Here is a 26800-nt window from a genome sequence, read left to right as displayed (position 1 = left end):
GAAGATTTGTTATTTGTGTAAATTTTGTATTTTATTGTGTCGGAACAAACCTTATGATTTCTCTACGTAATATTTATGTACAAGTCTTTTTCTGTTATTTACAGCATCGTTTGATGAAAACTTTTGTCGTAAATTTGCTCGAAACTTTTAGAAGACAAAGCAAAAGACAATTACATATCATAAAATTGTTGTCAAAATTGAAACAATCTTTGCTGTAAAACTTTTACAATATGTGATTTTAGCAGGCTTATCTAATTGGGTATGTTGCAACGTTGCTTTCCCTCGGGAACGCCAGGTCCGAGGGGGCTACGCCCAATTAAACGGGAATCTCTGTATATGCGGTAACGAGTAACGCTCTTCTAGTTAGATTCGATAGTTGGCGAGACGGTAGCTTCAGTATTTCTCGAGAATGCTCTCGATACGGTATCAGTAGCTTGCATACGGTATCCCCCACTCGCTCGAGATTGCTCTCGAAGCGAGAACGGTAACTTGTAGACGGTATCCCCAAATATCGGACGAGATGGCTCTCGACACGATAGCGGTATCTGGTATACGGTATCCCCCAAATATCGATCGAGATTGCTCTCGATACGATAGCGGTAACGTGCAAGAACGGTAACTTCCCAATACTTTGTTGGGCGCCAGGCGCGACTTCTCGCGCCACACAATAAGCAACGATAATACGGTAACTAACTAGAAAGCGCTACAAGTGCCGGTAGCTCGTTTACTCTCGAGACGGTAGAGTGGCGTGGTTCTTATTGAGACGGAAGGTGTGGAGATGTCGGATCGAGGCAGGTCGTATACAGATTCGGTACTCAATGTGGTAAACAATTAACGAGTTATATTATATTTCTTTACTCACAGTGTGAGAACGGTAACAAGGCGACAATGAGCTTTACTCAATGAATCTTCACAATTAATTCACGAATATAACTTTGCTGGAGACGGAAACGAATTATAGATACAAGAAATGCGGAAACTATAGAATTGATAATACGCGGCGGGAGGCCGACGAGGCTCTCCGCTCGAACAAAGACAAAAGTAATAATGGCGGAAACAAATCGCGGTAACAATGATTCTAATATCCTATGACTGTCGGCTCCGGCGTAGTCCGAGAGGGACGTACTCACGCGATCAATTATTCGGGGCCGGTCGGTCCGAGCCCTCGTGCGGCCACAAAACTCTACTCTTTCTTCGAGTTACTTTACACACTAATATCACTAACAATATCGGATTCGGATGACCGTTGTCCTCAGTGGGAACGGTATCCGGTATCCGGTCCCGCACGAGGGTTGACCGCCTTTTCCAAACCTTACTTATCGATGACTGCCGAGTGGTGACCTTACAACAGTGAGCGGAATCCTGGTCCCTGTAGCTGATAGCGGTAACAATCGGTATCCTGGGGCTCGTCCTCTGCCAAGTGTACGCAGTCACGGCTTGCCGAACAGTGAGGAGCCCCGGTCCCGCGCCGGCCGGCTCAAGCCGCCGCGCATGCGCGTGCTTCGATTTTCGGTCGATCCGCACGCCTTGATCCCATGCTGCGCCGCATCGCCTCTCCAATTGCCTCGTGGTCCGCGCGTGACGACTTCCGCCGATGCGAGTGCTATTGCTCTGCCATTTTTGGTTGGCCCGGCTGACCATGCCGTGGCCGAACCGATCTGCGTGGCGGCCGGTTGACAGTTTGACGGTCGCTCCCCCGGTCTGCAGCCCGGTGGCGTGCCCTCGGCGTGATTCCTCTCAGGAATCCCTCATGTTGCCATGCGGTATATTTCTGCCACGATATCTCTACGGCGACGGTATCCTTGCGGCTCAGGGCGGTAACAATCAGCCGGGCTCGTCGCACGGCTCGGCGGGGAAACTCTTTGCGGGGCACCTCGCCTACTGTCGACTGCTCGCGATACTTTTCCCCCGATGGCTGCTCCTCCTCCGTTCGTGGTACAATAAAATTAAGCCCTCACTCGGCGCCTTAGTGCTAACTACCCTAATTATTCTGACAAGGTAATACGGTAACTAAAAAAAGAAAAAAAACAATCGTAAAACAAAGTCGTGTCCCCCTCGGCTCGACGAGGAGGAGCTCCAAACCGACCCCCTCGGTCGGACTTACGCCCTTGTGACGAGCGCGACCGGACGCGTCACGTCACAATGTATTAGCCTTTCCAACTGGCCTGAGTTAATTGCTGCAAAAGCGATTAATGACGTTATAAGACCAATCACAGCCATTGTTCTGAAGAATGGGATAACTGTGATTGCCAATTTTAAAGAAACTGTACACACACGCGCGCACACACACACGCACACGCGATATACTTATATACACGCGCGTGTGTGTATGTGTGTATATATACGATCGTAGTTCGCAGGCTACTCATCTGATTCATTGGCGGAACGGATCCTCGATTCCAAGGCCAAAGTTCTTATTACTGCGGATGGCGTATGGCGAGGTGAGAAATTACTTCTGTTAAAAAATATTTGTGACGAAGCTGCGGATAAAGTAAAAAAGCATGATCATCGAATCGAGAGTTGCATCGTCGTCGCACATCTGAGAAGACTTAGCAATCCTCAGGGTAAAATGAAAGGAGTAAACGGCACTAATAATGGTGCGATCATGGATATGACTAACATTTCTTGGGATGACGATCGAGATGTTTGGTGGCATGACGAGATGGAGGACGCGGAACCGAGCTGTTATCCAGCTTGGATGTCTGCCGAGGATCCACTTTTTATCCTTTATACAAGGTATGCGTTCTAAATGAAAAAAAATTGGTACTCACAATTTAAATAAAAAAATATAGTCGATTCGATTTGTTAACCCTCCGTCTGAACACTGACCCCAAAAGGGAACAAGCGAAATTTTTCACTTGTGTAGACACAAGTGGTGATAGGCAAAGCTTGGCTCCCCTCCCTAAAAAAACTTAGTAATAGTAGGTACTCATACCCAAAAGGACGCTTCGATCCGGTACTTATTGTTAAAACGGCAGAATGTAAACTTTTCAAGTGTTCCCAAAAAGACCCAGTGTACAGACCGTGTTAGTATTTCGTGACAGTAAGAAATACTTAATTTTTGTATTTTTCTTAATTATTTTGTTATTTTTATCATGTTTTACTTAAGTTATAAGCATAATTTGCTTTTTTTAGTCAATAAAGACAATTTAATCACAATGGCCTCTTGGACACGTCTAATCGCTGGCTCTTGCGTATATTCTATGCCATGCTTGATTATGCTGACATAAATTCGTCATTTTATACTATTTGCGACAAAAAATCTATTTTTAAATCGGCGTGACTTTTTGAAAGACTTGGCTTTCAATTTAGTAAAGCCACATTTGCAACGTCGTTTAGAAATAAAAACATTAAGAAGCTATTTGCGTTATACAATTCGAGAAATTTTAAATAATGACGATGACTCTACTCAAGCTTTTAATCCTAATACAAAAATGAACAAACGAAAAAGATATTCTGTATATCGGTCCGCAGATAATAAAGAAAAACATGGTTTTATGTGGTGTATGTGGCGAGCTAATTTGCGACGATCATCGCACAATTTTCTGTTTAGATTGCGCACAAAAACATAGTTAATATTATTATTACTTCAATTTTGATCATTTTACATTATATATAGCTTTTTTATGATAATACATTATAATTGTTTATAATAAAAAAAGATTTGTGAAAAATTATCATTTTATTATATTCTCATTACCTGAAAAATACCTATTTTCAATCATGCAAATAATTATACTTTCTGCAACCGACACATATAGAACAATTTTTTTCTGAAAAGTCATACTTTATTCTAAAAAACCTTAAAAGAATTTTTTTAAATAATAATTTGTTATTAAATTATGAATTTTTCTACAAAATTCCATTTCTTGTCAATCTTGGGAAATTTAAATTGTTATTGTAAAAAAAATTTTTAATAAATGACCAAAATAACTATTGAAATTAAAAGTGTAGTCACTCAAAAGTAATTAAGAATTTTTTTCGATTTTTTGCATGTATTTAACATTTAAAAAAGGGACAGGACAAAGGAGTCAGTGTACAGACCGTGTTAGTGAAAATAAGTGTACGGAGGATTAAGACTTGTGGCGCTGCCTTGCAGATGATAAGCTATAACAGTTTCATTCTTATCCAAACTGAATACAGAGGCAGAGGCAATAGAGATTATTTGCTTTGTATCTTGCGTTATTAACTTTAATAATAAACTATTTACACAATGAGCAAAAATAAAAGTAGACATAAGCAGTGTTATAAATGCTATACAGTTGACAGTAAACGTACGTCAAACGATGATTCGATTATTTTGCATACATTTCCTTCAAATATGACAGTGAGAGAGAAATGGCTTGAATGGAGTAAAATAAGCAAGAAAATAAAAACAAAATCTTTCTGTGCACCAAACATGTAAAAGCAGACTATTATATACTAAGTAAGTGTGGTAGAATCCTGAAAGATATTTGCATATCAAAGTTATAGTAAAAATTAATGATTCGCTTTTAACTATAACTCATAATTTAAAAAAGAAAAAGTTAAAGAAAATAACCGTTCTATCTATAACAGTAGAGGTTAAAACAACCTTATTTTTGAGCACGGATACGACCGCCGTTTGGCCAGGATCAGAAAAGGTTCGAGCAGGGAGCAAGGAAGCGCAGTCGAAATAAATTTTCGTAGTCTTAAATTTTCTGGAATTTTATTACAAATATATATGTATATTACACAAATTTACATGCACACTTCGACATAAAAGTATTACGAACAATGGGATTGACAAGACGTGTAGCGGTACGGCTACAAGAAAAAAAAGATTTCCGGTATTACGGAATATTGAGATCCGGTAATCTACGGAATCTCGCAAATGACGTCTCGCGTAAATAGAGGCATGGCGTATACTTGGCGCGAGACACCACCGTGTCTTTTGATATGGGTAAATCTTAACAAAAGGGGACCCAGCCCCCAGTGACTTGACATGTTAACATATGTTGTCCTCCTGAGTTATTAACATTATTAAAATTATTAACAAAAGAAGTTTCATAAATACGATACATGATATCTCTGCTTTATTTATAGTTGCAAACCCATGTGGTGCAGAAAATGCGTGGGCGGGGTACAAGGGGAGGACTTCGCTCTTCCCCTACATTCCCGAATTAATTTTTATAAAGCACGCATTTTTGTGTGCTTTAGAATAAGAAAATTTATTAATTTATGTATGCTTTATAAAAATTAATGCAGGGATATATAGGGGGAGGGCGAAGACTTGCCCTTGCACCCCGCCTATGCGTTCTCTGCACCATATGCGTTTGCGACTTTGCATAAAAGATTAGGATAATAATAAATTAATAGACTTTCTTATTTTAAAGCATGCATAAATGCATTATTTTAATAATGAATTTATAATTTATTGAAACTAGGTTCTTTTTGTTAAGATTTATCCATATTTCTTTATAGGATTTAGAATAGGATAATAATTAAGTTTAGAATAGGATAATAATGAATTAATAGGTTTTCTTATTTTAAAGCACGTAAAAATACACACAAGCACACGCTGTATAAAAATTAGCGCGAGGATGTAGGGGGAGGGCGAAGCCCTTTCTTTGTATCCCGCCCAACGCGTTTTCTGCACCACATGAGTTTGCGACTTTAAGTAAAGCAGAGATCGTATGTATCGTATTTATAAAATTTTTTTGTTAATAACTTTTTAACGAATCATGAGCGCCGGCTAAAATCTCTTAAAAATCACTCAGGAGACAACATGTGTCAAGGTCAAGGTCATTGGGGCCGAGTCCCTTTTTGTTTACCGTTATTTAATTATAAATTTCAGAAAATCTCAAATACAAGATTAAACTTTAAATATCAGCCTTTCGTATTTAATTATAATTGGCTGGTGTGCGCCGATGCGAGGTTGCTGTGCGCCTGTAAAAAACAATTGTCAGGAAGCATATTAGCAAGAAATCAAGGACGTAATATTGGGCTGGCAAATAAGTATTTTAATACAAATAAATTACAAATATTCCAAATAAATACTTTACTACAAAAATTTGGTGCCGCTAAACCGAATAATTTGTTTTAGTATAAAATCGCTTTCTTACAAACTAATTTATATATTAAATTAATACGTATAATATTATACACCCACGCATGAGAGAAAGAGAAAGAGAGAGACATTTAAACATACGTACACATAAAAGACTAAGGTATTAGAAATCGCTTTCTTAATAAATTAAGTTATATACTAAATACACATATACATTCAGAAGCATGCACAAAAGAAAAATATCGTGAATATTCATTTGGGCACGATGCTTTTGGACACCGTTCATTTGCACACTGTTCAGTTGGACACGCAAAGAAACGGATACCCACACACACACACACACACGCGCGCGCGCACGCCCTTGTGTTTTTTTCGTCATTTCGATGTCGATTCCACGTCGAATTATCGTTTCTCGCTGGACCATTTCTCAATTGATATTTACGCATTTTTTGCATGGCTTGTGCTAGACAGAGCATGCGCTTGTAACTAAGAAGCATGAGAATATGACTGCTGCGCATGCTCAAGTAAAACATACGTGACCATTTCGAATGTGGCCATTTCGAACGTGGCTATTTCGAACGTGGCCGTTCCAAACGTGGCTGTTTCGGACGTGGTCGTTTCGAACGTGGGCAAATTGAACTCCGTGCAATATTTCCCGTGGCCATTCCGAACGTGGCCGTGTCGAATGTGGCCATTCCGAACGTGGCCATTTTGGACGTGGTCAAATTTACGTGTGGTCACTTCGACCGTGGGCAAATTATATCCACTCCAACTGAACGGTATGGAAATGAACGGTGTGCAAATGAATAGTGTGCAACTAAACGGTGTGCAAGTGAACAGTGCGCAAAATATCATGTCCAAAAGCACCGTGTCCATTTGAACCGCGTGCAAATGTATCGCTCCCAAGGAGCCAACTCTGGAGAGCTCGTCGGATCGCCTCCCTGATTGTCAGGACGACAATCTTAAAGAGGGAGGGCAGTGTTACGCGCGCTGCCTGGTATACTCTTCGACCGCGAGTCAGTTGTCGGATCGATGATATCGATCGGCGGCGGCGGTCAGCTGTTGAAATCCGGGCAACGGGAGTAAACAAGAATTAACAAATAGTTGTAAAGTGACTGCGAGCTAGTGCTTGTTATCTTTTCAATAAAAACGCTTGATTTCTTGAGTTTGAAAGAGAGTGTTTTCTTTCCTTCCGCGGGCGCGCGCGTTACATTTGGGGGCTGGTCCGGGATCCGTTCGAACGGATTTACTTTACTCCCATTGCTCGGTTTTCAACAGTTGACTGCCGCCGCCGATCGATATCGCCAATCCGATAGTTAACTCGCGGTCGAAGAGTATACTAGGCAGCGCGCGTAACGATCATTATTTTTGTAGAGAAAAAGCTGAATACTCTCGTTTTGTAATGTTCATTCTTATAATGGGCGCAAAATATTTACATATTTTTTTGCAGAAACGTTAATTTGTGTGTGTGAATACAATAATTTTTTATTTAAAATATTTGTTACTTTAATAATCAAAGTTATACCATTTCAGGAATGTATATTATTTATGTTGAATTTAATCAAAAATTTTATCTTGCATTTGTGATTTTTTTCGTTATAAGAAAATATCACTTAGGTCAAATTTGATCAAAAGTATTCTTAGATTTGGTGTTTTTTTTTTAAAGAAAATCACACACTTGTTATTATAACTTTGATATACAAGTATCTTTTAAAATTCTACAACACTTAAATTATTATTATATATAAACGTCTGCTTTGAAACGTTTGCTGCACAGGAAGATTTTTTAATATTTTCTTTTCTTATTTTACTCCATTTAAGCCATTTCTCTTTCATTGTCATATTTGAAATGTATGCAAAATAATCGAATCATCGTTTGACGTACTTTTACAATCAACTATATAGCATTTATAACATTGCTTATGTCTATTTTTATTTTTGTTCATTGTCTAATTAGTTACTAATAAGTAAAATATGAATAAGTAAATTTACTTATTAAAGTTAATAATGCGAGATACAACGCAAATAACCTCTATATTCATTTCTCTGCCTCTATATTCAGTTTGGTAGGAATAAAACTGGTACGGCCCATTATCCTCAAGGCGGCGCCACAATTCTTAACAGGCCAAATATGAACAGTGTTTGAGTCATTGCACAAACTCTTCCATAACGCGTTACGTTACGTTAATACTGGCCTTAACTTTGGCCAGTACTTAACAATAGTACAAACAATTATAAAGGGCTCGTTAGTGCTAAGCAAAAATAATGCAATAAAGAGGTGAATATATCGAGCCAAGACAGAATTTCCTTAATACGTTATAATTTATTAAATAAACATTATATAATTATAAACACGACTAATAACACTGTGGTGAAAAATGTTCAATTTTGATCAAAATTGAATTTTGGTCAAAATTGAACATTTTTCAACAGTGTTATTAGTCGCGTTTATAATTATACAGGGTGTTACAAAAGCATCGGATTTACTTAGCACCATGCGATAGAGAATAAAAATCTAAGAAGAAATGTCTAATACTATTTTTCGATCCGGTAAATAGTTTCGCTTAATTCATCATTGTAATAAGTCAATAAGCGCGGAGGTACAAGAGAAAAAAGTCAGTGACGGAGAATGCGTGAAGTTGACTCCTTGTTATTAAAAATTGAAAAATGTTTCTAATGCTAATAATTATCAATAAAATTCTTTGGAAGGCTACCAAAATTTTCAATAGAACTGTCGGTTACCGAAAAGTATTTCCATTTTGACGGGACTTGGAAAATTTTCGAATTTGTATCTTTAACTAAAGAAATTTTTTATTCCGCAGCTTACAGCTTCGAGTGCTAATAATTATTGATAGAATTCTTTAGGCGGCTACCAAAACTGCCGATTTTTACCAGAAAGGATAAACAGTCTCAATTACATGAAATTTTTGCGCGATAAGTTGCCAAATTTATTATTTTGCCTCCTGCTGCTATCGACAATATGCCGTTATTTGGACGCAACATTATTTTTATGCATGATGGATGTCCAGCACATTATGCAGGTTACAAATGCTATAAATTAATCGCGTAGAAACGCAGAACGAATTGGAGGAGCAAATACAAATAGCATTTAATAATGTACAACAACACCACATTCAACATGCCACAGAAAGTGTCATAAATACAGCAATTAAATGTTTGGAAGTTAATGGTGGACACTTTGAGCACTTGTTATAAGAAGCACTTGTTATAATGTTGTAATGACCTGATTTCCGTGCGGATTAGCTCGCCGGGATATAGAAAGAAAAGGTCCGAGACAATAGACAACGCGACTTGTGGCGTAAAATAGATAGATATATTTGATTCTGTACAATATTTACAAGCTGTTCCGCGTGTGTTATACGTGCACGCGGTGATCAGGTGTTTCGCGTAAGTCGCGTGCGATGTTCGATGGCGAGCGCGGGGTTTGCGGTGTGACGGCGGCGGGCGCCCTGCGGTGGGGGTTTTCGGAGCCGGTGGGCGCAGAAATCAGCGCGGTGCAGGGGGCGGTCGCGGTTTTTACGTTTGGACGAGGCGGTGATTCATGGATCGCGTGGATCTAGATCCGAGAGCGCTCGGAGGAGACCAAGAACACTTGACCCCCTTTTTTGCCTAGATTGTCGTGGCTAGGAGCGGAGCGGGCCAGTGGCCGAGAGATCTCGGCAAAGGCGGATAACTCTTCACCCTTAGTGCACTGGCCCCAGGAGACGGAAAAGATTGTGATCAGAGCCGGAGAACACTCGGCTAAAGTGGAGAACTCTCCACTCTAATTTCTGGTCGCAGGTGCTAGGAGGCTTCTTGTCTTGTCGTGTCTCGCTGAGATCGTTTCAAGAAAAGAAGTGAAGCTGCCTCTACCGGGACGGCCTTTTATACCCGTCCGGGTGGAGGGTCGGCGACTCTCGGGAGTCTCCGGCTTCTCTCGTACTCGATCTCCGATGGTCGGGAGATCGGTGGGGAATCGCGCGACGTGCGGAGGTGATTTTCGCCTCGACGCGATGTGATTCTTTATGGCGGGCCGGTGCCCGTATCGTGGCCCGACGGATGTTCGGTCGGGCCGTACGCGGTCGCTGGTCGTCGGTAGGCGGGGGTTCGTTACAATGTTTTATCGTTTTATAATAAATAAATTTAATTACCATTGAATTTTTTCTTACTTTGCCCGATAGACAAATCTTTGTAAGTAAGTCCTATAACGGTAAAAATTTTTTCGGTAATCGGTAGTTCTGGTAGTCGCCTAAAGAATTTTATCGATAATTATTAACACTCGAAGCTGTAAGCTGCGGAATAAAAAATTTCTTTAGTTGAAGATACAAATTCGAAAATTTTCCAAGTCCCGTCAAAATGGAAATATTTCTCGGTAACCGACAGTTCTATTAAAAATTTTGGTAAGCTTCCAAAGAATTTTATTGATAATTATTAACATTAGAAGCATTTTTTAATTTTTAATAACAAGGAGTCAACTTCACGCATTTTCCGTCACTGACTTTCTCTTGTACCTCCGCGCTTATTGACTTATTACAATGAGGAATTAAGGCAAAACTATTTACCGCATCGAAAAATAGTATTAGACATTTCTTCTTAGATTTTTATTCTCTATCGCATGGTGCTAAGCAAATCCGATGCTTTTGTAACACCCTGTATAATGTTTATTTATTAAATTATAACGTATTAGGGAAATTTTGTCTTGGCTCGATATATTGACCTGTTTATTGTATTATTTTTACTTAACAATAGACTTCGTACTTAACAATAGATTTAAGTTAACGTACAAAGAAATCTTTAACATAAGAACTTAAGAACTTACGTTAAGGATTTCTTTGTGTGTTAATTTTTAAGTACAAGTTTAGGTTTATATGAGGTACTTAATTTAACGTAACGCGTTACGGAAGAGCTTGTGCGGTGACCCTTTCTCTTTAAGACATTAAGGTAGAGTTTTTTCATCTTTTTCATGTAGTGGCTCTACCGGAAAACCGAAAGGTGTTCTTCATACCACTGCGGGATATTTAATTTACGCGGCGACAACTTTCAAATATGTTTTCGATTATCATCCAAGTGATATTTATTGGTGTACAGCTGATTGTGGCTGGATTACAGGACATACTTACGTCGTTTATGGCCCGTTAGCGAATGGCGCGACATCCGTTATAGTACGTATGTGTTTTTTCATGTTTTCTTATTTAGGTTGCTTTTCATTCAGAAGACACGAATCAACACAAGTTAACACACTCGAGCACAGTTTACTATTTTAGTTAAATGAATGGCGATATATACACAGTGTGTATATATTGCAATATTTAATTTTATAAGATTTATCGTAAAACATTTTAAACGATATTTTCAAGTTTTATATATGTTCTAATAAAAAGAAAATCGTAAAAATGCCATTTTTTTCGTCCACAATTTTTCAAATAAATATAATGCTAAATAATAGTTCGCGATGAAAAATAAATCGCAGAAAAGTATTACGATAAGCATACAATTAGTTTCAGAGATATACAGGTTTAAAATGGTTAACACCTACTATAAGAAAATATGACACTATATTAACACTTGATAACATGAATTTTTTTAAAATTTTTTTGAAACTCAGTACCTATAAGTTTTTTGAGTTCCTGATTACGAATCTGATGATTAATTAACAATTTTTGGAGAAATTAATTTCATTATGCTTTTCACCATTATATTGAATCCCCCCCCATTTTGAATTGTTGAGATCTGTCATCAGATTCGTAATCAGGAACTTAAAGAACCCATAGATACTAAGTTTCTAAAAAATTCAACAAAAGTTTATGCTATCAAGTGTCGATAGTGTCATACTTTCTTAGTAAGTGTTAACCACTTTGACCCTTTATATCTCTGAAATTAATTGTATGCTCATCGTAAAACTTTTCTGCGATTAATTTTTTATCATAAGTTACCATTTGGCATAAAATTCATTTGATGTATCGAGAACGGAAAAACGATCATTTTTTTATTCTTTTTGCGGTTGTTCTTTTTAATTTTAATGTAAAATATAAATTGTTATTTATAGTTAGCTATAGAATATGTAATGCGTAACATTGTAACTTTTTATTACATGAATAATTTAAATCTTAAAATATATACATATGGGTACACATTCAAAAATTTTATCGAAATACTGGAAGCAAATACATTCTTTGATCAAAAACACACTTTAACTTTCTTCCCAAGCAGAATCAAAGTATATCAATTAAATTTGCATCAAATTCTAAATGAAAAGCGACGTGTGTTGAATTAGATGTTAGAAATATCAACTGTGTTTCGTAAAAGGAAAGCAGTCTTAGAGATCATTCGTCTCGCATTTGTCATATTTTTTCTCTATAACCCTTATGTAATCTACATTCGTGATTGACAGTTCGAGGGTACACCTTTCTATCCAGAGAATGATAGATACTGGTCCATTATTGATAAATACAAAGTCACGCAATTTTACACGGCGCCAACAGCCATTAGGTCACTAATGAAGTTTGGTGATGATCTTGTAAAGAAGCATAATTTATCCACGCTTAAGGTGAATCTTGTGTTTATTTATAGATCGAGAAGAACTAAAAAGAAATATATACAAAACGGAAAGTAATATATATATATATATATCCGTTTCAGGTACTTGGTTCAGTCGGTGAACCGATCAATACTGAAGCTTGGCTTTGGTTTTATAATCTTGTTGGTCATGGCAAGTGCAGCATAGCAGACACTTTCTGGCAAACGGAAACTGGTGGTCATGTACTTACACCGCTGCCAGGTGCCACGCCGATGAAACCAGGTTCCGCGGTAAAGGACATTTCATCATTTATTCCTGTATGCGTAATTAACATCCGTCAAACTTGATTGAGGTCAATAATGTAGAGTTATTCGTGTATATCATTAACAAAATTTGTATTCGTATTTCTTTTATAGATTTGGAAAATTTTTTCTAGAATTAAAGTATACGTAATAACATCAGCTTATAAATTAGACTTTATACCAAGAATGAAAAACATTTTTTTTGATTTTTTTTTTATTAATCTGTATCTGTATTTGCAATTATAAAAAGTTCATGAAACTAATTTTTTTTCTAGGCTTTTAAACTTAATTCGAATTGCACGATATTGTTCGTATATGTTATCCTTAGAGAAATAAAGTTTCATTTTGTACATATACTATATTGTAGATTTTGTACACTAAGCAAATATTGTCATCAAGTGACAGTTCTATGTACCAAAAATAAAATTTTTTCGTTTTTGATGTAAAGTTGATCTTTTTCCTCTAGATTTTGGTACTCACTTCAATTCTATAAAAGTTTTGCGATTCTACATATAAAGCTAATTAAAAGATTAATTTCTTAAAAAAATGTAAATAAAACAGACGACTTTAGGATTTTCTTAACATTAAATTAGTTATTTTCTATAAATTTTAAGATATTGAATTCTCGATTTCTAAATTACTTCATCATGTCACAATTTTGAGAAATACACAAAAAAAATACTAAAGTATAAAAGTTGCAAAAAAAGACTATTTTCACGTATTTTGCCATATCATAATTACGATATATGATGTGCTGAAAAAGTTTTATTGCAATCAAAATTATGTCATCTTATTAGGATATAACAAAAAATTATTGTATATACATACATTGTTTGTTCTTAAAAAAAATTTCTTGTGTCAGTTAATAGGATATTCATAATTAAATATGGAGTTTATATATGGAAAATCCATATACAGGATGATTCGAAGCAACTTTTGTCCTTAAAATGTCACATTCTTCACTTAATTCTAAAACAACTTTTCTTTTCCCAAAGTTTTGTCTGAAGCTTTTTAAATTATTAAAAGATAAAGTTATCGTATTACAAGTCAGGTACAAAAAGTAGGCAAGGGCGACGCAACTCACGGACAGACGCGAGCGCTCACGCGGGAAGCTTGGTATGATCAATGAATGGCTATACATAATAATACGCGCACATACATAATTTTGAGACAAAAAATCGCTGCAAAATGGAATCAAGAATACATTTTATAAACAAAGATTTTTTTTTATTAGCACACATTTTCTTTTTCTATTATCTGTCTCTCTTTTCTTTTTTGTCAGACACACCACACACACGCGCGCGGGGACGCGGACACCTGCACCCGCACCAACACCCACACCGACCCACCCACGGACGCATGCACGCACGCACACTTATTTACAATGATGATTCGATGATCTCATGATCATAACATGATATGCTGCTTCCTTGAGAGGGATGAATTTCCTAATGAATCATGAGTCAAGTTCTTAAAAGAAATAAAAATTAATTAAACGGAGGCTAATGAGCCAATACAAGATCTCAGTGTATAAGTATTTGTAGTAGTATTTTGTTAATTATAAAAATAGACGTTTTGATACATTATCGGATCATTTTCAATATTAATTAACAGAGTCGAATTACATAGTCAATGGAACGCAAGATGATCAAGTAACTAAATGAACAAATTGACTTCTTTACTCTTCTCTGTGTACAATCATTCGTGGAGTTGTATATTGTTCGTTCCAGTCAATGACATTATTATGTCTTATAATCCGTCCCTGATAGCACAGAAAAGTTTCTGCAATGTTGCAGAGACATTACACTTAAATGTTGAAACTATTACAGTTACGTTACGTTATGTCTCTGCAATGTTTCTGCAAGGTTGCAGCAATGTTAAAATGTCCGCTTTGCTCCGCAAGAACGTTTCTGAAATATTACGGGAATATGACTATCCCAGGTTGTAAAAGTCGTCGTTATTTTGACGTTTTTTTGACGGACACAGCAGGCTGAGTGAAACGGACACAGACCAAATGCGCACAGACCAAATGCGCACGGACCAGATGCACACGGACCAAATGCGCACGGACCAGATGCACACGGACCAAATGCGCACGGACCAAATGCGCACAATCGCAAGCCTATGTAGTGTAGAGAATGCTTTGCACACACACACGCACGCACGCACGCACACACGGGGGGGTGCAAGGGAGGGCTTCGCCCCCCCCTCCCGCACCCACCCTGTCGGTAGAGGTGCCTGAAAAGTCGCAACCCATGTGGTAAGTTTGTTGGTTACTGTGTCCATTTGGTCTGTGCGCATTTGGTCCGTGCGCATTTGGTCCGTGTGCATCTGGTCCGTGCGCATTTGGTCTGTGCGCATTTGGTCTGTGTCCGATTCACTCAGCCTGCTGTGTCCGTTTATTACTGTGCGCACCTGGGACGCTCCCACTATTTTGGCTTATAACTCAAAAACTACGTTTCAAATAAAATTTGGGTGAAGGAAAAATCGTTTTAGAATTGCGTCAGGAATACGTCATTTTACGGACCTAATGTTGTTCTGAATAACCCTGTAGATCTGATTGATTTATGACGTCTTATGATAGTACTTATAACTGTTTTAATAATTAAAAATCAACAATATGAATATGGGCCCAATGCCGGATATCCTATAGACGTCCAAATATTGGCCATTAATGAATGTCCAAAATAGAACATACGATAGACATCTATTTCATGTCCGTGGACGTGTGGATGTAAAATGGACACAAAATGAACGTTCATAGGATGTCCTGTGCTGTCTGGGTATTATATATAGCCATCCTACATAGAAACGGAACCTCTAATGGACGTCCATTGGACGTCTGTTATGAAAGTTTGGAACTTTCAGTGAACGTCCATTGGACATTAAATACAGGGCCATTAGAAATCCACAGTTCCGCCATTGCGTACGTCAATTAGATGTCAAAGATGTCTATTAGATGCGTGGATCATTAATAGAGACTTCATGGAGCCTCGATGAACGTCTAACGGATGTTTTGTGGATCATTACATTAAGAAAAATGTATTTTTAACAAAATGCAAAAGTGCCTTTATTCAAGATTATTTTATAAAATAACGCTAAGTATAAATATTTTTTGGTTAAACGTAGTATTATATTTATTATAAATATTTTTTTAAACAGTTTTTAAATAAAATTTTTTATTTTGTTCTTCTCATTTTTATTGATCTTTTTTACAGACTGATATTGTTATAAGTGACACACTCATAACGATAAAAAAGGTGTCAGTAGCACGATGACATAAGTCGGTCAGCTGCAGCAGTCAGCATCGAGCGCATTGCGCGAGGTTCCGCGCAATCCGCTCGACAATTAGCGCAATGCTCCTTAGACAGCACTTGCTGTCTAATGTAAGCAAGAATTTGGAATACTGACAGATTTACACCCTCACGTAATCTCCCCTTCTTTCGATCCAACTACTGAATTATCGAATATATAAACCGGTGAAAGAAAGTGAGGGACGGGTCAATCCGAAGTAGACAAACCAAGACACGACACTCTGCTTTGCGGGGTCGTGTATTGCGACATAAACCATTGTAACATACACAACCACGACTCTCGGCCTTGCGGGGTCGTGGACAGCAAACTCATAGACGCGACACTCTGCCTTGCGGGGTCGCGATCTATTCGTACTGTAAACGAATAATATAATAAAATGCTCGAAACGAAGACACGGTGTGAGTGACTAAATACCCTCCTCGCGAGATCTCTGGCAGCGATCCCAATCGTACTCACGACGAGGGGTACAACAATATTTTCAGTCTAGTATTATGTCGATGGCGAAATTTTACTTTCTTCTGCGTTCTTGACGAGTCCCTTTTATTCACCTATAAAATGCATTTTATTCACAAGGAACACTCCACGCCGTAGCGGTGGGTAGTGAAGGTTTCATGTAGCCTCAATGGATGATTAACAGACGTTTCGTGGATTATTAGTAGAGGAACCTTGATTCCATGAAACGTCGATCAGTCGTCTACCGAAGCTCCGTGAAGCCTCTACTAATCGTCCACGAAATGTCGGTTAGTCGTCCATCGAGCCTCCATAAAGCCTCTATTAATGATCCACGTAATGTCTAGTGAATATCTTTCAAGATGTTTAATAGATCTATTATGGAGGTAAGATAGATCATCTATCTGACTGCCACCATTAAAGTAAATATCTGTAAAGCTATGGAAGTTTGATGGATTCATAATAAATGTCTATCTAACTTTCATCATGGAAGCATATATCCCATAGAGTTAAGGAAGTTTAATGAATCCTAATGGACATCTATTTAACTTCCGTCATAGAAGTAAACATCCAATGGAGCCATAGAAGTTTACTAGATCTTTAATGGATCTCTGTCTGACTTCCACCATGGACATAGAAGTCCCATAGCTCTATACAGATTTAATGGACATCCACTGGATGCCAATTTCTATGTGAAATTAATTGATTATATCAAGCGCTCCACGTAAGCGCTCGCGTCTGACAGTGAGTTGCGCCGCCCTTGCCTACTTTTTATACCTGACTCGTAATACGATAACTATTTTTTTTAATAATGCAAAAACTAAGCTTCAGATACAATTTTGGTGAAGAAAAAATTGTTTCAGAATTAAGTCAAGAATACATTTTAAGGGCAACAGGTAATTTTGAATCACCCTGTATATGATTTTTCAAAAATTCAAACGTGATTTTATTTTTATAAATTATTAATTCTATTTTTTTAGAATTTGCAGAATTTTTCAGAATTTCTGTAGAAATTTTATAACATTTGTTGAATTTTCAACAAATAATCAAATTTTGTTTAATCCATCCTGAAGGGTAAAACTGTTTTATATGAGCAAGATTTATTAATTTTTGCACTTTTAAAAATCATAGCACTGTAAAAAATTATTATAAAACTTATAATCTCATTCCGTGATTATTAAAATAAATAAAAATGAACAAGGAATAAAAGAACAAGTTAGTGTGTTGACAGTAAGACAGTAAAACAAGTAATAAATATTCATTGTTGTATAAATATTTATTTATTTATTATATTGTTAAATTAATTTGCAATAAAAATAGAATAAATAGTTCCGTTTATAGTTGAATATTATATTTAACTTTAAATATTTTATTAATCATAACCATATCACATATTAAATTTAATTCTAACATCACAATATACATAAAAGTAAGTCTTTTGCAACTTTAATTACGAATTTCTCAATATGACATAATGCAGCAATTTGGAATTCGAATTTATAATCAAGGCTTCAAAAATTACAAGAAATAATTCCATTTTGATGATTTTGTTTTATTTTGTTTTTTAACGCATAAAACATTTTTTATATACATGCATGAAATGAATGTTTAGACATATCCTTTCTTCGGAGTTTTGCCGGAGCTTCTTGACGAGGATGGTCGAATAATTGAGGGTGAAGGAGAAGGATACCTTGTCTTCCGTCGACCATGGCCGGGTATGATGCGGACTCTCTACGGAAATCACCAACGTTTTCAAAATACATACTTTGATCGATTTAATGGATTTTACTGTACAGGAGATGGTAAGCATCTGATCTTTGTTTTTTTTTCTTATGGTTTTATACACTTCAATTAATGATATCTGATTACTCGTATGATTTTTGTAAGAGAATTTTGATATTTTGTTCCAATATATTTGGGATTTTTACTGAGTTTCTCTTCGATCCTCATTGTTCGAATATTTGATTATATTTAGATATTCTTTTACCTCTACAATTATTACAATGTTGAAGATATAATTTTTTATGGTAATTTTCGTTAACTTACAATATGTTCAAATAAAAAATTAGTAAAGAATTAACATTTAATTTAAGAGTTATTCTACTCGAAACATAATTTGAAACAGAAATGTTGATGTTATATTTATTTGCGTCCTGTTACCTGTAAGGTGCTCCGGATTTCAATTGGTCAGCGGAAAGTCCAACCGCCAAATCTGCGATGAAATTGTCTTCCGTCTCACCGTGACTCGCGCTTACGATATAACCAATTGTTCAGTCTTGCACAGTTAGTAACCTCTGTCACAATACCGATCTGTGATATTTTCAGTACGAAACAATTTGCTACATTCCTATTCATTGCTTCTTCGATCCTCTTGATATTCATCGCGGTGAAATCATCACTGACTATTTGAATCACTTGATGAGAGATCGTCAACCAATCTTCCTAATCTTCTTAATCAAAAGGATCTTCTATCGAGACTATCGTTGGCAATTTTAATATATATTTTAAATATTAATCTCGTAAACCTTCGGTATTCAAGTAATCAGTAGGATTGGAATTCTTCACCTTAAACATTAAGTCGTAGCTTCTTATGAACGTAAATGCAAACTTTTTTTTAGAATTATAAGATAATTCTAAAGATAAGATAATTGTATGTATAAGAAGACGTTTTTGATTATACCCAAAACCTTCTTTATAAAAAACGTTCGTCGTCATGTCCAGGGCTATTTTAATTTTGCCTTCGTAACTTGCGTCTTTGATAGATGCGTTTAAAAAGGTCAAAGCAACTTGATCATTTTCCAAATCAGGAGCAAAGGCTTCATCGTCGCTAATTAAAAGCGGACACGTATCAGTTTAGCGTCGATTATTTTTTTCTTTAGCACTCGATATACATATTTCTATAATCATTTTGAAGGCATCGGCAAAACTTTCAGCACCTGCACCATATAAAAAAACAGAAAACTAGCTAAACATTCCAATAATTTAAATGATTAGATGATTGTGTCGACTTGGCATGTATGTACGCATGCACGTATGCACGCACATTATCTACGAGTAAGATTGTGAATTCTGGACACGATAAATTATTGCTAGCATACTGTCTCCCTCTGATCATATTAAGGGGTTACACCAACCTAAACGGTCGAAAAACAGGCCTCACTTTGATATTTTATTTCTCCTAAACGGGTAGTGGGAATTAAATGAAATTTTGTGTGATTATTGACTTATGTTTCGATAATATAAAAAAATTTTTTTATTAAACAATGACGACGGAAAGCAGAAATATGGCCGCCGACACACATTGAGGTTTGGAAAAACGCATTTTGCGGTGACCACTGTCCCGTCTAAACGATCCATCTGAAACAAAAAAACAAAATGGTGTTTTTTTAAGCTAACAGTAGTGGTTTGTCGGTGACGATCGCCGATTGTCGATTTTATCGTTTGTTACAAAATGGCGATGAGTTGAAGTTAAAATTAAAAAAAAAAAAAACGAAAAATTTTTGTCCTTTTCATTTTTTTTTAATTTTTAATGAAGATCGATAAAAAATAGATCGTCACCGACAAAAAAATGTTTCTGAGAGTATTGTGTAAAAATTTGAAAACGATCCATCGATTAGTTTTTGAGATCTGGTGGTCACCGACTTTGAAAACCATGTTTCGAGAAAAACGCGTTTAAAGTTTCAAGTTTAGTTCTACTATTGTTAACAGCCGAATTTTGCACTTTACCTCTAGTCGACAATTCCGGGGCCATATGAGATTCCTTCCACATCAATAGCAGCAGCGCTCTGTGAAGACTTCTGCCCTTACGGAAAAAACACTAAAAATAACACTTAAAAAAATACTGAAGTTGAGTATAATTTGGGACAAGGGGTAAACACTCAATTCAGTGTAAACACTCAACTTGAGTGTTCGCTCTTTAATTTACTTTTAATTAGAGTGTTATTACTCTCAACTTAAATGTTTGCCATCTAATTGAGTGTTAATTTCAATGTTAATCCTAAATTTAAGAATAACACTGAAATTAATACTCAATTAGATGGCAAACATCCAAGTTGAAAGTAATACTCAAATTAATACTCAAAGCCAGCTGAACACTCTATAGTTGAATGTTTATTTTAGATATTCATTTTATGTCCATTTCTACTAATGCAGATTAATTTTAATCTTGGTTGAACTTGCTTTTTTGGCTTTTGTTTTTATTTAATATTTTCTAATCCAATGTTTGAGAGTGCACACTCAATATTAAATGTATACCTTCAACCGATAGATGTTGAGTGTACATCCTAACATTTCAGTGTTCACACTTTATGTTGGAAGTATACACTCATTTATTGTGTGTTATATCCAAATGTTGAGAGTATACTTTTAAATATTCAGTATTTAAATCCAAACTTTAGTATGAACACTCAATCATTGGGTGTACCCCAGATAGCACAGTGAATTCCTAAAGTATTCTTCTTTCCTGAATTGTAATTCTTTAGGAATTCATAGAAGAATACTATAAGAATGACTGAGGAAGTTACATGCATCAAAGTTCGAATTCTTGAGAACTTCTTCAAGTATTCATACGGTATTCAGCAGATGTATACTTTATGAATTCAAGGGGAGTAGTATTTATAATAAATAAAGAATTGCAAAATAACCAAAAAATACACCAACTAACAAACATTACACCAATATTATAATTTCTCACTCAACAGAATACATGCACTATATATACATGTTGTATACAATAATAATACTGTTGAACGGTAAATTATAATATAGACGTAACGTCCCAGCTAGCAAAATGACGCAAACTTTGCGCGAAGTTTGCCGCAAACTCGAGCAAACCTTTACAACAAAATTACGACAAGGTGTGTCCGCATTAAGCTTAGCTTTTGTTGGCAAGGCTTGTTGTAAATAGTATGACGCATATTTTATGCAAATAACAGGGTAAAATTTACTAGTAAAGCATAACAACAAATTTGCAGCAAGAACAAGGCAAACCTTGCTGTACACAATATGATAGCAAATTTGTGGCAAGAATAGAGTAAACCTTGCTGTACATAGCATGATAGCAAATTTGTGGCAAAAACAAGGCAAACCTTGCTATGCACAATATGATAGCAAATTTGTGGCAAAAACAGGACAAATATTGTCGAAATTTAGATCAACAAAAATGATTATTAGACTGAAATATTAGACTGATTAGTCCAATATTAAATGTGAATGGTGCAATCGTACTTGGTTCTTTGTTCTCGACGAGCCCCTTTTATTAATCCAGTAGGTAAATCTTTTTCACAAGAAATGCGCCATCTCGAGATAGATAGTAAAGTCAGAAATAAAGTTTAAAACCCGATAATGCAACCCTGTTATTTGTATAAAATGTGCGTCATACTATTTGCGACAAGCCTTGCCAACAAAAACTAAGCTGTTTACGGACACACCTTGTCGCAATTTTGTTGCAAAAGTATGCTCGGCAAGTTTTATTTTGTTCTTGTTACTAATTTGCCGTTATTCTGTGCTTAACAAGATTTCCTGTTTCTGCCATAAATTTATTGTCATGTCGTGTAGCAAGGTTTGCTCTGTTATTTGCTTAAATTTTGCATTTTATCGTGTCGGAACAAATCTTGTAATTTCTATACGTAATATTTATGTACAAGTCTTTCTCTGTTATTTGCAGCATCGTGTGATGAAAACTTTTGCCGTAAATTTGCTCGAAACTTTTAGAAAACAAAGCAACAGACAATTACTTGTCATAAAATTGTTGTCAGAATTGAAACAATCCTTGCTGTAAAGCTTTCACGATATGTGATTTTAACAGGCCTGGCTAGCTGGGGTTATTGTTAGTTGATGTTCAGCTTAATATGGTAGCAATTTGTAGAAATGTATTTTCAACCGCGTATACTTACTATTCAATAAAACGTGGATACAATAATCCTGCAGGAATTTTACGCACTTAATTGCTGGGTAATTAATATATATCGCTACGAAATATACGACGCACGAGCGGCACGAGGCACGATCACATGGCACGAGGACGAGATGGATTATGGATTCGGTGGCGGCACGGCACTTGCACACGAATTGTAATTCCTCATGAATTCAAAAAGTATTCAAAATTTGAGTCGCAAAGTATTGATTATAATAAACTTTTAAGGAATATTTCAAGACGAACTGATTATGATTAATTCTTCATGAATTCTTCAGACATTCATTTTTCTAAATCTGTATGTATTCTTTGAAATGAATTCTCTATAAACTTGTATTCACCTATGTGCTATCTGGGACACACTCAATGTTCGAGTATAAACACTCAATCTTTAGTGTAAATACTCAAGATTTGAGCGTATACACCTAAATTTGGGAGTAACTCCCAAAATCTAGTATTAACACTCAATTTTGAGTGTAAACTCTCAAAATTTGAGTGTTTTTTCCGTAAGGGTGTTGACGGCGAGCAATCCTTCCTTCGCGCGTCGCCTTCTGCGCTTGTACTTCGGCCACATCGATGCGCGCTCGGTCTTGATTTTCGCAATATGCAGCACAATTCTTTTATTATCATTAATAAATATGCAGCAGCACCTTCATTAAATGTGTATGCAGCAATATTGGTAGCAATTTGCACAACGTGTGCACCGCTGTGCTGCACTTTTGGCGCTATGCGCCAAATCAGATTGTTCAAACTTTCGTTAACGTTTTGCATAAATCCACCAACGCATTTCTCCAGTAAATTATCACTAGAAAGTTGTTTTCAAATATTGGACGAATGGCTTTAATCACATCCCTTACGGAAAAAACACTCTAATTTTAAGAGTTTACACTCAAAATTAAGTGTTAATACTCGATTTTGGGAGTTTGCTCCCAAATTTAGATGTATACGCTTATCTTGAGTATTTACACTAAAGATTGAGTGTTTATACTCGAACATTGAGTATGTACACCCAATGATTGAGTGTTCATATCAAAGTTTGAATTTAAATATTGAATATTTAAAAGTATACTCTCAACATTTGGATATGACACACAATAAATGAGTGTATACTTCCAACATAAAGTGTGAACACTGAAACGTTGGGGATGTACCCTCAACATCTATCGGTTGAAGGTATACATTTAATATTGAGTGTGCACTCTCAAACATTGGATTAGAAAATATTAAATAAAAACAAAAGCAAAAAAGCAAGTTTAACCGAGATTAAAATTAATCTGCATTGGTAGAAATGGACATAAAACGAATATCTAAAATAAACATTCAACTAGAGTGTTCAGCTGGCTTTGAGTATTAATTTGAGTATTACTTTCAACTTGGATGTTTACCATCTAATTGAGTGTTAATTTCAGTGTTATTCTTAAATTTAGGATTAACATTAAAATTAACACTCAATTAGATGGCGAACATTCAAGTTGAGAGTAATAACAGTCTAAAAGTAAATTAAAAAGCGAACACTCAAGTTGAATGTTTACACTGAATTGAGTGCTTACCCCTTGTCCCAAATTATACTCAACTTGAGTATTTTTTAAGTGTTATTTTTAGTGTTTTTTCCGTAAGGGATCATCGTCCAGTGGCGATTTATGTTGATATTGCTCCAATTCGAGCACTCAAACGCTCGATCCCGTTTTACTCAACTCTCTGTAATCCGGCATTTTTGCAGATATCAACATAAAACTTTCAGGATATATTCTCGAAACTTGAAGCTTCAAGAAAATGTAATAAAAAAAATCGAATTTTTTTTCCCGCTAGGTTGGTGTAATCCCTTAAAACTTGATACAGGTATGCATAATTTATTGTTTTCAAATAATTTCGGCAATGTATGTAAAATATTAAAAAAACTGAGAATAAATAAATATATAGCTTAATTATTTGCAATTGATAAGATAAAGTTATTTATCAATTAATTATAATAGTCATAAGGAATAGAATAAAGATGATACAGTGATCTATAAACCGGTAGACCCTTTTTAGCAGCACCAGCTTTGCAACAAGAGGACAGCGTTAACGCCAACCCTTACGGAAAAAACACTCTAATTTTGAGAGTTTACATTCAAAATTGAGTGTTAATACTCGATTTTAAAGGTGTTTACTCCCAAATTTAGGTGTATACGCTCAAATCTTGAGTATTTACACTAAAGATTGAGTGTTTATACTCGAACATTGAGTGTGTACATCCAATGATTGAGTGTTCATACCAAAGTTTGGATTTAAATATTGAATATTTGAAAGTATACTCTCAACATTTGGATATGACACTCAATAAATGAGTGTATACTTCCAACATAAAGTGTGAACACTGAAACGTTGGAGATGTACACTCGACATCTATCGGTTGAAGGTATACACTTAATATTGAGTGTGCACTCTCAAACATTGGATTAGAAAATGTCAAATAAAAACAAAAGCAAGAAAAGCAAGTTCAACCGAAACATTCAACTATAGAGTGTTCAGCTGGCTTTGAGTATTAATTTGAGTATTACTTTCAACTTGGATGTTTGCCATATAATTGAATGTTAATTTCAGTGTTATTCTTAAATTTAGGATTAACATTGAAATTAACACTCAATTAGATGGCAAACATTCAAGTTGAGAGTAATAACACTCTAATTAAAAGTAAATTAAAGAGCGAACACTCAAGTTTACACTGAATTGAGTGTTTACCTCTTGTCCCAAATTATGCTCAAATTGAGTATTTTTTAAGTGTTATTTTTAGTGTTTTTTCCGTAAAGGAAATTTTGACCTATTTTCTCTACCATTCAGTTTGTTTAACAATCCGTCAATCTTCATTTGTTGACATACATTTAGCTTTGACTTTATTAATTGAGGAGCAATTACATCATTAATGATATCGATAACTTTGAATACTGAGCGATCATGATAAATTGTCATGTTTTTATCTCTTATCTCACCCGCTTGATTTAGATTGAGCATCACAGTATAGGTACCGATCTAAACAAACTGACATCAGTGAGCACGTCACTTTTTTGCTTCTGTTATCTAATATCTGACGAGCTTTAATTTTTTGAAGTGCCATGGCATTTTATATTATTCGAAATTTTTATATTTGTCGTTTATTGTTGTGGATTAAGTTGAATGTTTACTTTACGTATTTTGTGGATCGTATTATTTAATTATGTAATCGATACCGGCTAATGGTTAATATAACATAATAGTTAACAATTGGTAATTTTAATCAGTTACTTGTGAGTTTAAGGTTCAGACTTGGCTATCAGATTTGTCATAATCGATTGTGTAACGATAAGAGGTAAAACATGACACATATTCACACAGATTTATTTGTAGCCTAATTCTGATAAGAACTCAGGTGAACTAATGCATATTTCTATTCCAATCGTATCTTAGTACTTTTTAAAAGTATTTTAGATTTTTTAAAAGTATACATATGATATTTTAAGAACGTATGAATATTCTTAGAATATCTTATAAACATTCTTTAGATATCGTTACTTTGATATAAGAGAATATCGAATCTATTCCATTTAAAAATAAAATTGCTAAAAGTTTAAAAGTACCACTCCCTAGAAAACACAAGTTTTTTGTAGCAATCAACAAAATTGACATATGAAAGAAATGTATAATTTTTAGGAGAAGGTTTTTATTAAACAGTTATGAATAAAAAAAGTACCAAATTTACAGGATCACTATAACATAGACGTCGGTTTGTAAGCAGAGGGAGCAGTGGATTTCATTTAATATAAAAAAACTCATGTGAAACAAAACAATTACAAACATATACTTTTTCACACGAGGTTCATCCCATGCACTGATCTGAAGTATCCTATTTACCAGTACGAAATGAAAGGTAAATATGCAGTATAATGCTCTTATTTTCGATTTTTTTCTAACCTAGTAAATTTGGGTATTTTTATGTGCAAAATCTTTCCTGAGAAGGAAAATCGTTGCTCAAATCATCTTTTTTAAAATTTAATTTTAAAGTTTTTTGAAATTTGGAACATGATAAATTTATGACTGTAAAGATATTGCGCATAAATATTATGATACTTTTTAATATTGCAATTTATAAACTAAAATGAATTACTCAGATAAATAGTTTAACGACAATCCTTGGCTTCTTGTTTGAGATGTTAGTGATGCTAAATTGTGGCTCTTTATATTACATATGATTAATGTTCTGAAAACAAAATTTAAAATATAATCGAATAATTATGATTAATTTTGTATATTTAGAATTG

General features: G+C 35.5%; 1 protein-coding gene across 2 annotated transcripts in view; it reads left to right on the top strand.

The window, feature by feature from the left end:
- LOC105836085 (acetyl-coenzyme A synthetase) overlaps positions 1 to 26800 on the top strand; it is a 63755-nt gene that overhangs the window by 31743 nt on the left and 5212 nt on the right. For both annotated transcript variants that reach the window (XM_036287854.1, XM_036287853.1), the window contains 5 exons: positions 2354 to 2736; positions 10998 to 11190; positions 12420 to 12575; positions 12668 to 12835; positions 18225 to 18414. In XM_036287854.1, coding sequence (XP_036143747.1) covers positions 2354 to 2736; positions 10998 to 11190; positions 12420 to 12575; positions 12668 to 12835; positions 18225 to 18414 — 1090 coding nt within the window. The remainder of the gene's footprint in view (positions 1 to 2353; positions 2737 to 10997; positions 11191 to 12419; positions 12576 to 12667; positions 12836 to 18224; positions 18415 to 26800) is intronic.

This window comes from Monomorium pharaonis, chromosome 6 (genome assembly GCF_013373865.1).
Source record: "Monomorium pharaonis isolate MP-MQ-018 chromosome 6, ASM1337386v2, whole genome shotgun sequence".
In the NCBI taxonomy this organism is placed as follows: Eukaryota; Metazoa; Arthropoda; class Insecta; order Hymenoptera; family Formicidae; genus Monomorium; species Monomorium pharaonis.
Note: the sequence above shows the minus strand (reverse complement) of the source record. Positions and strands in the feature narration are given on the sequence as shown.